Below are 18,665 nucleotides of genomic sequence, written 5' to 3'. Positions count from 1 at the left end.
AACGTTCACTCCAGATGAACACTGCTGCCAAAAAGAAAAATTTAGTCTGACCTGCATTTACTTTTTGTAATAGCAGTAGCCAAGTGTGCCTTGGAAATTTGCCAGCCAATGATACTGGCTGGTAGCCAATTGGATTTATTTATTTATTGGCAGGCTTCCACTACCAATTACAGTGCCAGCCTTCGCTCACTGAAATGATGTCAACGATTTTTAAAGCATGAGCCAGAGCTCTCCTTGACGTTCAGAGAAATCCTACAGAAGCTCAAGTTCCACTTTTCACAATCCAAGCTGTTGTGCATTCTGGGAAAGGGTGCAAAGTGCTTCCTTGTCCCTTCCATAGTAATGCAAGGTATATTCCATCACTCACCAACAGGTCAATGAAGAAGAAAGGGAGAGGAGATATGTTTTGGGAAGAGGGTGCAAGGGAAGACCAAGACAAACCTTCCCCAAACTGACACCCTCCAGATGTGGTGGACTAGTCATCCCATCATCCCCTAGCCAGCATGGTGATGGTGGGAATTGTGCAGAGGTTACAAGGTTGTGGACGGCTGAGACAGACTGTAGATGGGATGGGGCAAACCTGGAACTTCCCTTCTCTCTAGGGATTATCATGAGCATTCAAAAAGGGGTGCTTCAAAATTACAAATGGTGCTTGTTGGATGTGTGCATTTGCAAGATGAACAAAGTCCTTTTCACAGCCTGCTGAAAAGAGGTTAAGCAGGGCCCTTGTTACTTAGTGCAAGCATCTACTGCCTCTGCCGCTGCCACCTCTCCTTTCACCTGCCTTACCTGGGCCACAAATCTTACAAGAGGCATGACATGACAGCAGGCAGCATCATTTACTGCCAAGGATGAGACCTGCACTGCAAGTCTGATGGTCCCTGGCAGGCAAATAACGTTATTTACATCCATTTCCATAAGCGAGAAGGTCCTTCCAAGTGTCCATTTCTTCCCTAGCAGGGAGTCCCAGTCTTGTAGTGCCAGTCCTGCCCTGGATGGACAAGGTGCTGACAGTAAAGCCAACAGGTACAGAGCTCTACGAGGGGGCTCCATGCCCATCGGGGGTGAGGGGGGAGCTGTCTTGTCATCACAGTGATGGCTCTCAGATTTGTTTTGTTTTTGTCTACTTACTTTTTGGCACACGATCGTGCCTGCGTTGCTGCACAAAAGTATAAAGACAAACAAACAAACAAATGCCACCCCGGACATGCCTCTTTCCTTCTGGGACGTCACACTGGCATTTGGATGCTGGGGGAGGATCCCGGAAGTGGGTAGCCCGGGATCCTCCCCCCTCCTAGAAAGCCTGTAGGTATAGAAATGCCCAAGGTGTCCATATGACAGCCAAAAATTTTACATACTCCAAGGGAGAGAATTCATATAAAAGAACTAGAGAAAAGGCTGAGATTTATACTGGTGAGGAAAAAAAATTATACAGTTCCTAGTAGCAATGATAAAAGAAAATAATAGCTGGAGGTCCCCTCTGCAATCTATACCTGATTTCTTTAGATAAATTTGGTGGATTTTTTGAGCTGCTGCACCCAAAAGATATATGAGCCATGAGCTTTCAAGCAACTAAAGGATCTTCAATGACCTAAAAAACCACAATGCCTGTATTATGAGGCAGAGGCTGCCGGAGGGAGACAGCTACTACCTATGTGGCAGCTCAGCAAATATGATTCCTGTCCATCAGGAGCAGTGGAAGAGATGGAGTTCTGTGAAGAGAGCAAGTCGGCACTGAGAAGCATGAGGAGCCCAGTGAGAAAGGGGCTATCCATGCCTTTTAAAGAACTGTGGGATCTAAGCTACACTAAGCTGGACAAGGCAGGCAAGAGGTAACAAGGAGTGCTCCAATGGGTCCGTCAATTAAGCCAAGCTCCTGCTAGGCTTCTAACTTTGAAACCGCAGCAACTGACTAGCTCTACCTCCCATTCCACTACATGAAGCAAAACTGTGGAGAGTTAGGAACACTGTCGAAAGCGAGCGGCTAGGCTTGAAGGGCTAAGAGATCACAAAGTATGTTATAAAGCAGAAATGATTCATTCTTCTATTTTTGCTCTAGTGTGGCATTTGGTCTGTGAAGGATTAAAAGGAGATCAGCTGTAGCTACCACTCCTCCCATAACCCAGTTCCTCTCTTCCCTGCAGTCAGCCTTTTGCCTGTGAGCCTCAGTGACAGTCATATGTGTAACCACTTTAATAAAGTTGTTCAATTGTTCTCCTGTGGTGTATCGTCAACAGGGAGATGTGCAATCATGTGAGAAGTTGCACAATGGATGCCTACAAGAATACTACATGCCCAAGAAGCCCACAAGATGGCATTATCAGTAGAGGCACAGGCCATTTTTGTTCCTGTCTCTGTTTCATAATTCTATGAAATGTTCTTACCATGTTAGTTTAGTGCTAATTAAACTAAGCAAATATCAAATTTTGCTCATCTTCATTCTGAAGAAAATTCCATTTTCCACTAATAGCTCAATCATTTTAATCAATTCCCCACTAATTTTCTCCAATTTGTTTTAATATAATCAGTTGACTTTCCCATGGTTTTGCGAAGAAGAAGAAGAAGAAGAAGAAGAAGAAGAAGAAGAAGAAGAAGAAGAAGAAGAAGAAGAAGAAGAAGACTTATTTCTTCACTGCTTAATGAAAGCATTTTGGATAATATCCAATAAGGGCAATGTGCACACAGCCCGCTGGGACCTGTCCATGTGCACTTAGGCCCACCAGCCCAAGACTGCACATGACCCCTACCACACGCTTCTGGGAGCAAGCTGTGATGCACACAAAATGGCTGGTTTCTGGAAGGGGCAGGTCATGCCTCTTCAAGAAACCAGTGTTTTTCTGCATGTCAGGGCTTGCCTCCAGAAGTGCTATATCACAGCCATGCACAGACCTGTTCTGGTAGGGCTCGGCGCATGCAGATTGGGGCCAGCTGGGCTGGACATATATGCACCAGCCCTATTGGATACTAGCATTTATAATATATATATATACTCTTTAGGCATGGACAAATCTGTCAGTATTGGTTTCTCTAAGTTTCTAATGCATTTTTCCAATTTGTTTCTTCCTGTTTTCACATAAGTTGGTGATTTTAAATAACAACAACAACATAAACATTTCTTTACATAATGTTATCTAATAAACCCATTTTTGCAACCAATCTTTTCTTCTATAATGCATTCTCATACAACATTTTTACCAATATATGCATTTGTGTATGCAATATTGATTGGAGAGCTGCATCACAACATTCAGAGAAGTGCAAATACAAAAGGACAACTGCATTTTGGTCCAAATATTGGTTCAGGAAGTGCCGATCATGGCCTAATCTATACCAAGCAGGATATTGCACTATGAAAGTGGTATAAAAGTGGTATATAAAAGGCAGGAGCCACACCAAGCAGTATATAACACTATGAAAGCAGTATGAAAGCAGTATATGGTATGTGTTAATGGGACCCAACAGTTGTCAGTGCACTTCAATACCGCTATAAAGCAGTAGTGTGGCTCCTGCCTTTTATATACTGCTTTCATACCGCTTTCATAGTGCCATATCCAGTTTGGAATAGATTAGGCCTAAGTAGGTTCGCATTCAAATGTGAATTGAATGAATGTCTCTCTGCAGAATTCATAGTCTAGTGTTAATAAACTGAATCAGCTATATACATGAACTAGAACATGATCTCCAAACTGGTATATGTACTATTCAAAGTGTTTGCATAACAAGAAGAGATTGTAAAGTATTAAATGCCGCCATTGAAATCCCTCTTTAAATACCTGCAGATGTTTTGCCTTCCCTCCAAATATGCCTCTGTTTCTGTCAAGTCTTCACTTTCTGTGGTCTCTATTTAGTTGAATATTTTGTGAATTGCTCCTAACTTCTAATCAATGATGCAAATTGGTTACTGAGCTGTTGGATTTCAGCTTGTATATGTGGCTTTGTTGTTCTTGTCTATTTTAGTTGTTATCTTCCACTGAACACTTCATTCCAGATATTTTTAAAGTGAGGAAAAGTTCAGTGACAACCTTAGAGCCATGTTGTATGCTACCCTAAGGTGCTTTGGCCACAATATAGGGAGTTACATTAGACCCTGACACATGATTTATATATCATGCTGCACTTGTACAGTTGCTGTCCCTGTCCATTTGCTGGTTCAGAAAACCACAACAATGGTTTATTGAAATCAGAAATCAGAGGAGTGTCATGCAAGGTTTGCCATAGCTGAGGATAGGCCATCTGCACCTGTCTTCTCACAGACCACGTTGCACAGTCTGTTTGCTCTGGCACAGTACAACTGAGCTTAATGGAACTACGCTGTAGTAAATGGGCACTGTGGCCTCTTTCGTCATGCCTGTTGATTACAAATGCCCTACGTTTTTTTTCTCCACCATCCTTTCCTGTCACCCCATCTTTTCCCCTCTACAAATCAAGCAAATTCCAATTCCTGCTCAAAATAAATTACCTTTGGCAACCAGAATGGCAAAGTTTATTATACATACAACCTATATGTCCTTGCTTATTCAGCTCATCCCCCCTCGACATTTTAGATTGCTGGCTTTATGTTAGAGGAGGCACTGCTTTCTCATGAGATTTACAGACCCATTTGGCAGAAGCTGATTCAAAATCATCTCTGGCCCATCTCCAGTGAAGTCATTTTGGAATTAAGCCCAAAAATGGTGCAAACCGAGGAGAATGAGTAGGCTTCAGTTTGGCTGCTCTTTCCATCTGATACTCCAGATTTGTTACTGTTTGATTATCACTTTTTCTTCTGAGTGTTCCCCCAAATCCAGGGCACTTAGATACAGGCCCAGTATCACAGGTCGGCATAGTTGGGCACCTGCCCAGGACCCTCACTCCAGCAGAGGGCTCACAGAAAAGAGCCCACAGACCTGCTTCTCCTTTTCACCTTTGCAACTTGCTTCTTCAGCCACCATTTGCTTTGGACTAGGCAAGAGAGGTGGTCTGAAGGAGGAGCAGTAGATTCCAGTGCCTGCATGCTCAGTGACTTTCTGCCTGGCAATCAAATGGGTGGTAGCAATGAAGACTAAGACCAGCAGGCAATATGGCTTGTGAGACATTAGACTGAAGGGATCCACTGAGGGATCCACTGAGGCTGTCTTGCCCAATGGTCCTCCAAAACCTAGAGCTAGCACTGCTTAGGTATTTACACATGAAGAGGCTCCAAGCATAGCCTGAGTAGTCCCTGAGACTTAGGCTGTATCTACACATCCTGTATCTATATTGGTTTTATACCAGTTTTACCAGAATGACCACACCCCTTGAGATTGTAGTTTGGTGTTGAGAATTCTTTTAGGGATCTCTAGCTCTCCAATCCCCATCCATCTCTCCAACTACAAAATTATCCCTGGGTCATGGGGACAACTAGTAGTATAAGGGGGAATCCACACGTCGTTCTCAGGGTGCTTCCATCCACCCCCAGTGAACCCCGAAAACAATCGTGTAACTTGCCTGTAAAAGAGACGAGGAAGAAGTGTCCTTGCCGGCACTGCCGCCACCCGCCGCCACCCAACTCCCTCCTCTCCAGCCGGCTCGGAGAGCTCGGCAGAAGAAGGCAGGGTGGAGAGCGGAAGAAGCTCTCCACCCCGCCTTCTTCCCCGGAGCTCTCCGTCCCAGCCGGCGAGGAGGGAGTTGGGTGGCGGCGGCGGCAAGGACGCTTCTTCCTCGGCTCTTTTACAGGCAAGTTACACGATCGTTTTCGGGGTGCACTGGGGGCGGATGGAAGCGCCCTGAGAACGACGTGCGGATTGCGTCTAAGTCTCTGGTGCAGATCTCATCCCCTATCCGCCTATTCCCAAAGATTCCCATGCTAGTTCCAGGTTTGCAACCTATCCAGGTTAGCACACAACGCTTTTTGCCTTGCCCTCACTGCCCTTTCACAACAAACCTCCAGCTGGCCTTGATACCACCATTTTGGCAAATCCCTATCATTTGAGCAGTAGTGAATTTTTTCAGATTGTGCAATCCTTGCTTGCAAGAATGGACAACTGTGGGATGACCTTTGCCAAGAGAAGGACAGGGGGAGTGTCGCCATGTTCATTCTCTTGGATATCTCAACAACTTTTGATTCCATCATCCATGGTATCCTTCTGGATAGGCTATCTGAGCTGGGAGTTGGAGGTATTGTACTGCAGTGGTTCTGCTCCTACCGCACAGCCGATTCCAGCAAGTGATGCTGGGGGATCATTGCTCTATCCCTTGGCAGTTATGCCATTGGGTGCCACAGGGCTCTATTTTATCCCCCGTGCTGTCAACATCTACATGAAACCCCTGGGGAGGTTATCCAAAGATATGGACTGAGTTGTCACTTATATGTGAATGACACCCAGCTCTATCTCTGCTTTACAACAATTGCAGGTGAAGCAGTTGGTATTCTGAAGCAGTATACTGGGTGAGGTAATGGACTGGATGAAGACTAATAAATGGAGACTTCATCCAGTCAAGACAGAGATACTGTTAGTTGGTGGTTTGTCTGCCTGGCTAAGTGATGTTCAATCTGTTTTGGAGGGGCTGCACTCCCCCTAAAGGATCAGGTTCATAGTGTGGGGGTGCTTTTGAATCCAGCGTTGCCACTAGAAGCAGAGGTGGACCTTGTGGCACAGAGCTTAATCAGTCGTTGTCTGGGCAGAGATGGTCTGGCTACAGTTATCCATGCTCTTGGTAACAGTTATCCATGCTCTTACTGCAATGCGTTATATATGGGTTCCTTTTGAAAAATGGTATGGAAACTTGACCAAAATAGGACAGTGAGATTGTTAATAGAGACTGGCCAATATGAGCATATGATGCCAGTAGTTTTCCATCTGTACTGGCTGCCAGCCCATTTCCAAGCCCAATTAAAAATGCTGGTCTTAACATACAAATCCCTAAAAGGATCATTTCCTCCTATATATACACCTGCCTTGACCCAAAAATAGTCTTCAGTGGTCCTTCTCTGGGAGCCCCTACCAAACAAAATGAGGTGGGTGACTACTAAGAAGGCCTTTTATGTTGTGGCACTCTAGTTGGGAAATGGAATGAGCTTCACAGAGAAGCTCTCCTGGCACCTATGTTGGAGCTTCTTATTTTCCTAGACATTTTTGTCTTTCCATTTCTGTTGTTTTAAATCTGTTACTGTATTTAAAATCTTTGCTAGGTTTATCTGATTATTATTTTTATTTTACACTGTACCTTTACATTTCTACACCTTTATGTTTTTACTTTATCATGTTGTATTTTATGGTTTAAATTGTTGTGAACCACCCAGAAAGACTCGGTTGTTGAGCAGTATAGAAACATAATGAAGAAATACACATTTGTATTCTCAGGGGTCATTTTATTTTCTAGAGGGTAGTCTGGTGGCCAGAAGTTATGTTTTGATACTCAACATAACCTTGTCATGGCTGTCCAGACTCTATAATAAAATCTCTGGGAAGATATCAGCTAGGGCATTACATACTAATGAAGAAATAATCTCCTTACAAGAAGTTGCTTTTCCTTATGAATGAAAACCCCATATGGCGTTTGCAGGAAAGGGACACACACAAAAAAAAACCCTTGTTGACCACAAGGAGTTCCCAGTTGGTCACTCCTTGCCTGGACCACTCTTGCCCATCCTTTCCCAGCTTCCATTTTGGATATACAGTTGCCTACTCTATCTATCCTTAAACCTACTCCTTCACTGTTCCCATGAACAGCCACTGGTGGGTTGATAATTGCATTAATTCCCCTTTCCCAACACACTCCTCACCACTTTAGCTCATTCCAAGAAAGCCTTCCTCCCTGCTCTTATTACCATACCTGTCTTCTCTTCGGTTTGGCTATTCTCTGCCGTGTCTGTTCGGGGTTGCGCTGTTGCCTTGGCAGTAGCATCCTCTGCAGCACTGGGGGTAACGGCGGTGGTGACAGTGGCAGGCACATCGGCTTGTTTAGGTTCCTCCTTGACTTGGGATTCATCGGCCTTCAAGGATGGAGAGTTATCAGTGGAAGCTTTAGTGGCACTTTCCGTTTCGGTGGCAGCAGGAGCGGTCTTGTCCTCCGACGGGGCAGCAGGAGTGGTGGCCTTTGGGGCAGGTTGTTCTGAACCAGGATCAGCTGTGCCTTCCCCCTGCTTCTCATCTGCCGGGCTGCTTCCCCCTTTGCTGCCATCAGCAGGCAGGGCTTTCTCAGTTGGAGCAGCTTCTGTAATGGCAGCTTTGCCGTCCACCAGACCATTGACAAGGACTTCCTCCTTCTTCTCTCCAGCTTCAACATCAGTAGTTTGGGCATCTCCCTTCTTCTCACCCTTGAGCTTTTTCCTTGTTATGTGCCCACGGAAGCTAGCCTGAATTTTGATGGCTGCCTTATGAGCTTTATCTTCTGGTTTGATGCCATCTTGTTCGATCTTTTGGTCAATGTCATCATTCTTCTCAACCTTTCAGGAAAAGAAAAATAGAGGGAGCAGATTAATTTTGAAAAAATCTCTCAAACAAACAAATCCAATAAATGCTAGTTAAAGTATTTGGGTAAGCATGTTGTTATTGTTGTTGTTGAATTTATGTGTCACTTCCTACTGCAAAAAGCAGCCTTCAAGCGATTTATACACACAAATACAGAAATCCATAATTAACATAACAGTAAAAAGCCAAAAACAATATAAACCATAATCAGCAAAATAATAAAAATACAAACAAACACCATAAAAACATAATTTTAAAACAATATAACATGAAAAGTGGTCACCCAGAACACACAAAATTGCAGCCTAGAATGAACACCGCAAAAACAGCCCACTACAATTGGGCCATAACTGCTGTCCATATGCCTGGGGAAATAAGCACATCTTTGCCTGGCACCAAAAAGATGACGGCGTTGGTGCCAAGTGATCTTTCTTGAGGGAAAGAGGACGCATCAGTATAATGAGCATAAAGGAGCGTTTCAACTCCTTGCTTGTTGTACTTGGTGCAATAATCATAGGAAACTGCTGAGTCACAAGTAACGTATCAAAGTTCAACATGTCACTTCCGTCCCAAATTTAATATGCTAAGTCAATTGTATATGGCCATATTTGTTACATTTTAAACTGGATACCTACTAGTCACTCCTCTCCCAACACCAGTGTAGCATCATGCACAGCAGTCACATCTAATCTGCAATTACACAATGATTCTTTGTGCTGACCACACCAATATGAGCAGGCCACAGTCTGCCATGTTCACAGAGACTACGTTGACCAGTAAACTCAGTATCTCAGTGGCTATTAGGAGCTATAAGCGTGTGGTGCCCTTTTGTGTCTATGCTTGACACAAACCAATTACCATCATTGCAGGAGGGCCTGTACCCAGGGCTTCATTTGCTTAGAGCAAGTCCCACTGAATAAAATGGCACATCCTTGTGAGTAAACATGGGGCCATTTGCCAAGTTGGACCCCTCAGACCTCAGCAGTATCATACTGCCTGTCAAGCAAATATATATCATATATCAGGAACTCTCACGGAATAAGGAGGTCACATTTTCAGATTTCATCCTCCTGCTTGTTAGATATTTCATGGGGCTGAACTTGCAGTAGCAAGGGGTTGTGATCATTAAAAGTGCCCATTCCTGCAGTTTACATTAAAAGATCTGTTGCTCACACCAAGCTGCAATCTTTGATGCACAATTGCTTATGTTTTCAGTTGGATGTAATTTATTCCCCAGGAAACAAACATTAGACCAGGCTACGTATAAGGCAAGCCATTCCTTGATTCTCTTTCCATTATAACTATGGTAGGTGCAGACATTTCTATTAGTGTTATTATTTGTTAACACACGCACACCATTTCTGTTACATTTGCCAGCACTCTTTATTGTACGCAATCTCCTTCAGTATTAGCTTTCTGTAATTCAGCACAGTTCTCCCTCTTCAAGTCACTTTTGCCCAGCAGTACTACTTCACTGGTAGAATGCTATAATTAAGAGCACCTCTACCACAGCTATCCTATTTTGTGTGCTCAGGAAAGGCCAAATGATATGATGGCTAAAATCCTTGGGGTGCAGACAGGGTCTACTAGTTCCAATCACCAACTGAAATCCCATCATGGTAATTAGAGCCATGGCTGACCCATAGAAGTGCAGCAGTGGCATAAAGCCACCTTTACTCTCCAAGAATCTATACTGAAGCTTAGTTGTGGATCTTCATGTACATGCTGGCCTCACTTTTTCAGCTAAGGTTTACTACCCATTTGAATATGCAGTATCTATAGTTACTTTTCACTGATGGATCATATCATTTCTTGTCCCAAATATTAATTCTAACTCAGTTATAAATATTTAGCCAGCAGTTCTATATTGTTTCTTGTAAATGTAGACAGACGGACGCACAGACAGACAGACAGATACACACACACACACACCCTCCCCACCATCGCTCAGTGTGATAGAGCACATGCTTTGCATGTAGAAGGTCCCAGGTTCAATCCCCGGCTTCTCTATGTAGGGCAGGAAAAACGCTTGCTTGAAACCCTGGACAGCTGCTGCCATTCAGTGTCAACAATAATGGGCTGGAGGACCCAATGGTCTGACTCATGTTCCACCGCTACTACCCAGGCATCTACTCCAATGATATTCATCTAAACAAATTGTTATCATATATAATTTACAGATGCTATCAACTGGGGTTTGTCACTAGTTGCCTCAGTGACACAGAACACTTTCCACGAGCATAGGCTGGTGTACCAATTGTGATCTCTCCTGAACAGCGATAGCATGGCAACAGTCATCCAAGCACTGCTAACATCTTGTTTAAAGGATTGCAATGTGGTGTACTATATTAACTTCAAACTATACCAGCATGAATATTACTGGGGCCAATGTATGGAACACATTTTGCCACAACTTCTGGAAACACAGCACGCACGCACGCACGCACGCACGCACGCACACACACACACACCTCCCCTTGAAGGTCATTTTGGGAGCTCCAAAATGGCCCCGATTTGACTTGGGCTGCCTCAGGACTTGCCTGCCTCGCTTTGTCACCGAAGCTGAAGCAAGATTCAGGGGACCCAAAGTGGTTCAGCCTTTGTGGAGTTCCTGGTGTCGGCCACACAGCGGGCAACCCAGGAAAGCCTGGGCCAAGGCCAACTGGGAGTCCATTGGACTCCTGTCTCCCTTCCTGACACCTGACTCCCTACCCATCCAGTGCAAGGCTGTCCCTCCCTGTTCACCTTCTGCCACCACCCCCATCAGGACTTATGAGAACCAAGCCATGATTTAAAGGTAAGATTGTGGGGCTCTCTTTTTTTAAATAGCTCTATGATCTCAATCTAAGGGAAATGGCCTTTTATGGTCACCATAGTTTGTGGCCATAGAGATATTTAAAAAAAAGAGCCACTGTGATTTTACCTTTAAATTGTGGCTCAGCTCTCAGGAAAGATGATGCAGGGCAAGGTGCAGCGAAGGTGGCAGGAGGTGACCGAGGAGGAATGGAAGGGAGTGGGAGATGAGGTGTCCAGTGAGTCCATTGGACTCACCTGGACTCACAGTCAGCTGTGCGCTGACTTTCCTGGGTGGATGGGGAGAGCAGCCCAGCACCATCCCGAATTTGCCTGAAGCTTTGGTACTGACCTGCTTCAGCCTTGGAGTGCCTGCCTCAGGCGAAACTGGTGCTGCTCCAGATTCGGGCCGAGGCAGGCTGAAGTGGCCCACCTCAACTCAGCTTATGGGCTTCAGCCTGAGTAAGTGCACAACCCTAGTGGAAACCTTACTTTGGTTTCGAGTCCATTTCTGGGCACAATTCAAAGTGAAGTGTGTGTTCTGACCTAAAAAGCCCTCAGTGGCTTCAGACAAGGACTCTCTGTTTATACACACACTTGCCTGGGTTCATGAACTTGCCTATGTTGCACGCTTTGGGTCCCACTACATTCTGATATCAGGTGGGTAATGACAAGTGACAAGGCCTCTTATGTTGTGGCACCCCATCTCTAGAATTCCCTTCCAAAAGAGGTGTACCTGGCACCATCTTTGTTTCCTTTTCAGAAAACCAGGTAAAACCCTTTTTACTTGCTTGCCCAGATCTTTCAAGTTTCAGATGATGTTTTATGCTGGTATTTTATCTTATTTCATTGCTATGCTATATCTTGTTTTATTGTGATTTTTATGACTGTTTTAAATTTTGATTTCATTGTAAGCTGCTTGGAAAGCATTGCTGGTTATAAATATTTCTTTTAAAAACACCTGAACATATTTCCCCCTATCACTTGCTATTGCCTTTAAAGAGTGTGCCTCTGACAAGCAAGGGATGTATTTACCAGATGATATCCTTAAAGTTCGGATTAAACTGACCAGACACCCTGACATCATCTATCTAGGGCAAAGCATAAGCCGTCTTTAAGCACTAAATTGAGTTAAGTGTTTCCTGAAGAGGGCTAAAATGATGTATAATCTGTGTCCTGACTTTTATACATGAATAAATGTCATCTTTTAGGTCTCTTTTCAGTCTGATGTACCTACTGCTCCTCTTGGTAATTTACCAGCCTTTGAGCAGGGCATACTGATGAGATGCTGCCTTCCTATTAGTATTGTAAGCATATAATTATCAAAAGGTTTGTGGGAAAGCAGAGGCAAGCTATGGCATAGGCTATAGCTCAATGGTAATGCACGTGCTTTGCATGCAACAGGTCCCAGTCTCAACCCCCTTTGAAAAGGGTCAGGTAACAGAAGATGGAAAGACCTCTGTCTGCCTGAAACCTGGACAGCACTGCTGCCATTCAGATTAAACAATACTGGGCTTGATGGACAAATAAACTGATATAATGCAGCTTCCTACGACCTTTCCCTTCTCAACATCTGTCCTCAAATTGTATGCCAGGCTCCCAAAGGTAATGAAATGGTCTATATACATAGTAGGTATTTGTTACTGCCAATGGGCACCCCAGAAATTAATAAGTTATTTGCAAATCCACAGCCTATTTATTATTTATTTATTGCATTTTTATACCACCCAATAGCCGAAGCCTAGGGATCTTCACAACCCCTGGTAAGAACACACACACACACACACACACACACACATCAGGGAAATCTTAAAGCGCTTTAAAGTGCTTTATAACAGTTTTGACAACTGTTGGGGCCCAGAACACACTCCATATACAGTTGTCAAAACTGTTATAAAGCTCTTTAAAGCATTAGTGTAGATTCAGCCACAACAGAGAAAAGCACAGCACAGCTGCCGGAAGTCCTGCTTGGCAGCATTTGGGAAAAAGTGACATATCACCTGAGATGGTGTTAGGGTACTTCCAGGGAAATGGATCCTTGCGCTACCAACCAAAGGACACTATGGAGCTATTCTGTCTTTCCTTCCTTAATGTATTTCCTGTGGTAAGGAAAAGGATGTCTGAAGCAATGGGAAAACATGGGCGGTTTACAAAAGGAATGCCTGGATCCCCCATAAGGCAAGGTCATTACACAATAAGAGCCGTGTCTGAATACATCCTATGGGTGCTGCTAGGATCCAGGTCCCAGTCTGGAAGCAATACTCAGCCTGAAAACTCTGAAGGCACAGGGTTTTCAAAGGCCAGCAGCCTGGTAAGGAGGAGAGAGGTTTGGCAAGTATCACAAAGGAATACTGTGCCAAATTAAGGAAATGGATGTAGTCACAGGTTATTACAATGGTAATTTTAGCTTTATTACAGACAGCCAACCCAACCTAGCTAAAGAGACCGGCATAAGTAATCATGCTGCTGCATCTGGCACACTTTCTAGACCAGGAATTATGGGCACTATTTATTTATTTATTTATTAAAACATTTGTATCCCACCCTATATCACTGGGATCTCAGGGCAGCATACAGATAAAATCAGAACAATGTAAAACAATAACTAATATACACAGCTAAAAATGCATTGAATTGTTAAATTAAAACCAGTAGAAAAAAAATTAAAAGCAACAGAAGCAATTAAAACTATTTACCAGCATGGAGAATTTAGCCTTCAAAGGCTTTGATAAAAGTCTGATGCACATCCAATTGCACCTGTCACATCAGAAAGCCCAGCTGACAGTTGATGCCATTGATCTGATCCCCTTCAATGAGATGTGCAAATGCACATCCCCATCCACCGTCTAGGAATGGAGGGTGAGCTGCAGCAAGTAGGATGTAGCCACTGCTGTGAAACAGTGACTGAGGGGGAGAGGGAGCCATGCTTTCGCCACAGGCATCGGAGGAAGAAAGCCCAGGTACACAGGTACTACCTGTACCCCATTCATTCATTTAGTCTTTATTCATGTAAAGAATTTATAAGCAACATCTTCATCCAAGAATGGATTTAATAGTGCTGCACATAAAAAATTGTCATCACTAAAATATTAAAACACATAAATATTAAACAACAGAACTATACAATTGAGATGGATAGCACTATTTAACCAGCTGCAAATACGGCTGTTTAATATACCTGGGCCATTAAAATGGTTTTAAACTGGAGCTGAAAGAAATATAAGTCAGGTATACCCCCCTTGGGGTGGCATTGAAAAGTAAGGATGCCACCACAGAGAAGGCCCTCTCTTTTATATATGCATAATACACTTCTCCTATAGATGGAACATGGAGAAGGGCCACCTCTAACAATCTTAATGCATGGGGAAGGTTGATATGAGAGGAAGCAGTCCCTCAGATATTTGGGCACCAAGCCATTTAGGACTTTAAAGGTAAGCCTCAGCACTTTGAAGTGGGCTTGGTAGCAAACAGGCACCTTCAGAATGGATGTAATATGGCTTCATCTGGATAAACTAGCAAGAATTCTAGTAGCTGAATTCTGGACTAGTTGAACCTATCAAACCATTCTCAAAGGCAGCCCCACATACAACACATTGCAACAATCCAACATGGAAGCTACCAAAGCAGGCTATCCCTGTCTGAAAAAGGCCACAGCTGACGAACTAAGCAAAGCTTCTAAAAGGTGCTCGAAGCCACTGGGGCCACTTGGGTCACAACACTGGATCAAGAAATAGCCCCAAGCAGTATACCTGTTCCTTCAGAGAAAGGGAGAGGGCAGCCCATCCAGAACAGGTAATGCACCAGCTTCCTGAACCAGGGAACCACCAACCCACAGTACTTGAGGATTCTCAGGATTCAACTCATTTATTGTCCCTCATCCAGACCATTACCAAGCCCAGACAGAAGTTCAGCCATCTCCACAGTCTCAACTGACTTCGATGCCAAAGAGAAACAAAACTGGGTGACACCTTGCCCCCAAACCCCCAGATGATCTCACCCTTTATTTATTTATTGCATTTTTATACTGCCCAATAGCCGAAGCTCTCTGGGTGGTTCACAGAAATTAAACCCATCAGCTTCATACAGATGTTTAAAAGCATGTGGGAGAGGATGGAACCTTGTAGGACTTCACAACTCAAATGCCATGGATTAGAGCAGAATTCCCCCCAAACTCTACTCATTATGTACCTGGGCTGTTAGTGTATCAGCTGCTGCATGGTGCTGACCTGCTCATTCCCCGTCTTCAATGCTGCCACACAACTTGTGTCACTGAAGGCATTGGGTATCCCTTTCCCATCAGTCATTACTTAGCTGGTGGCAGCCAATTACTATTTCCTGCACCTCCTCACCAGATACTGCTGAGTCTGTGTATCAGGGTGACTATTTCTTCCTCTTATTTGAAAAGTGTGTGATACTTTTTAATGTGTGATACTGTGAAAAGAGGTAAGACGAGACAAGGCCTCAGAAGTCTTAGAAACCATCTCACCAGGGAAATGAGCAATACTTCCTTTCTTCCCTTGCTGAGAAGTTTGAGGGAGGGAAAGGAGCTATGCCTGCCTGCTTCATTTTGTCCTGCTAGCTTCAATTCATTTGGAAGACATTGTTGCTATGAGTTCTCTCCTTTGGTGCAGAGACATGGGGAGTGAAGTTGGCAAGTTCCTGAGGATTAGGGAAGGAGGTGGCTGACTAAGAATTAGTGGCACATGAGAGTTGGCTTCTATGGGAACCAGTTGGTCTTCCCTAAGAGCTCTCTGACTTTCTGACTTTGCTTCTCTGGAACCTAAACATTCTCCCAAGAGGACTTCCTCACCTCCTGATGCATCAGAGCTCTACAGAATTGGTATTACTGATCTCAGTATCCTACCTACTACTAATTTAGGGAAATCTAGTTCAGCACAGTCATTAACTCAGAACACCACTTTAATCATGTGAAATGTGGGATAAAGTGTATTATACAAGTGGTGTGTCTGCATGCATGTTTAGTATGGCAGAGGATTCTTCAACACAAAAATCATAGGTCATGCTCCCAAAATAAAACATTTTCTTAGGGATGAATGAGATTTCATTTCAATTCATTTTGATAATAATTTACAAAAATTCACACAATGAAGAATTCACCTTCATTTCTTTATATTCAGGAGAGAAAAAACATGAGATTTTAAAAATCTGAATGTGAGAGAAAGCAAAATGACAGATTCATCCATCCCTAGTTTTCTTTAAAGATTAATTCATTTGGGAGCTTTTCAAAATAATCTTTTGGTTTCTGAAGCTTGAGGATTATTTTTTATTTTAATAACTTCAGGTACAGGAAAACACTAAGATGGCACTATCTGCAATTTCATATACTGAGTGTTGGCAGTCCTAAGAGGAAAAAGTCACTATTGATCTCACTTCATGCAGACAGAAACTCATTACGTATATTCCCTAGCGTCGTTTCTGCCCTATATTGTGAAGAAAAAGCAGTCTCTGCTCTTCTTCGAATGCCCAAACCCACACCGAAGCATCTCTGCCAAAATCACTTGCTCCACATGCCCCCAAATTCTATATTAACCCTAAGCTTTTCTCAATCTCGTTCATGAAATATCTGCACCATGGCCAATGATCAATTATCGAAACTTCCCTGGTTTGGGGTTAGGATGTAGGCATTATTTTGGAATTATCCTCTCCGCATCACTGTCTACTGTGTGTATCTGTGTGGCTCTATATAGTGAAAGAAAGCAATAATTTCCAGTCTACTTCTGTGGTCTTCCCTGAGCTACATTAAAAATGTACAGGGCACTGACGCATAGCACCTCTGTTGCTGATGGTTAATTCAGGATCACTGGGGCAAGGCAGCAATGTGTTTCAGCAAAAAGTATTGCTACGGGGAAAGGAAGGAACATAGAAAACTTGAAAACTGACTTATATGGAGTCAGACCACTGGGCCATGTAGTATTGTTGACACTGACTGCCAGCAGCTCTCCAGGGCTTCAGGCAGAATATTTTCCTGATCCTCCCTACCTGGAGATGCCTGGGATTGAACCTGGGACATTATTATTATTATTATTATTATTATTATTATTATTATTATTATTTTATATAGCACCATCAATGTACATGGTGCTGTACAGAGTAAAACAGTAAATAGCGAGACCCTGCTGCATAGGCTTACATTCTAATAAAAACATGATAAAACAATAAGGAGGGGAAGAGAAAGCAAACAGGCACAGGGTAGGGTAAACAGGCACTGGGTAGGGTAAAACTAACAGTATAAAGTCAGAACAAAATCAAGTTTTAAAAGCTTTAGGAAAAAGAAAACCTTTTACATCCAAAGCATGTGGTCTAACACTAAGCTAGAGCACCTCTCCAGGGCTACCATCCCCCAAATTATGTATAGAGTATAGTGTCATGTAGTGTGCTGACTGCATGACATCATCCCTTCCATAAGATTAATGGAGGAGAACGTGCCTCATCTGGAAGGAAGAGCAGACAGGTAAAGCAAAATGCATTTACACATTAGGTACTTCTTTTCCAACTCATTCACCTACCAACTGATTCACTTTCAACCACTAATTATATCTAGAAAATCTAAATTCAGATACCAATCTTTTGGTTTTTAGGACACTTTAAAACTGAAATTACATTTCTATTTATTTTTATTTTGCTTTAATCAAAATATTATATATGCAAACAAATGCGCGTGCACACACACACACATATTACTTCAATTCTATACCGCCCAATTGCCAAAGCACAGTTCACAATTCAAAATTACAAACCATAGATATAAAATAATAAAACACAGTATTTTAAAAAATAACATACAAAACTTAAAACAATTTAAACAGCCTAAAACAGTTACAATAAAATTCTAGACCTGTTAAAGACAGCTAACGTAAATGCCACATCATATGCCGTTCAATGGCAATAAATGTGTATAAATCTACACAGTATAGCAAGCTCCAAATGCCTGTTGTTTTTTTAATTGTATGTTTGTTTGGCTTGAACCAGCTGCTCAACACTGAATAATGGACTATGAGGAGCAACAGTTTGATGTCGTAAGTTGGGTTGAATTACAGAATTGGTGGTCTGTTCACTTTAAGAAAGAGTAGGCAGGCAAGTCATGTAACGCAATGGGGAAAACACTATAACGTATCATCTCTGGGGGATGGGGGGCATCCTTCTTCTTGTGTTAGAATTGCACCCCTGAGACTCTGAATAGTGGAAAAAACTGAACTAAATGGACAAAGTGTCTGACCTGGTATAAGACAGCTTCCTGTATAATAAATGACCAAAAGAGGGAAAGGGACTGAATTGTCCTATACAAAATGTACCATTCCTGTTGTCTGGCTGATCCCCAGGCTGCTTGCACCACACTGTACATGTGCCAGGGCCTCCATCGTATCCTAACCTCATTTTCTAGCTTGTGGGTCCTTTTTCCTTCTGACCTGCCCCCTCCCC

At 43.1% G+C, this 18,665-nt stretch overlaps 1 protein-coding gene across 1 annotated transcript in view; it reads right to left on the bottom strand.

Moving 5' to 3' along the window:
- GAP43 (growth associated protein 43) overlaps positions 1 to 18,665 on the bottom strand; it is a 72,295-nt gene that overhangs the window by 28,588 nt on the left and 25,042 nt on the right. The window contains exon 2 of the mRNA XM_063127649.1: positions 7,795 to 8,407. Coding sequence (XP_062983719.1) covers positions 7,795 to 8,407 — 613 coding nt within the window. The remainder of the gene's footprint in view (positions 1 to 7,794; positions 8,408 to 18,665) is intronic.

This window comes from Elgaria multicarinata, chromosome 5 (genome assembly GCF_023053635.1).
Source record: "Elgaria multicarinata webbii isolate HBS135686 ecotype San Diego chromosome 5, rElgMul1.1.pri, whole genome shotgun sequence".
Classification (NCBI taxonomy): domain Eukaryota; kingdom Metazoa; phylum Chordata; class Lepidosauria; order Squamata; family Anguidae; genus Elgaria; species Elgaria multicarinata.
This window is presented reverse-complemented; position numbering and strand designations above follow the sequence as displayed.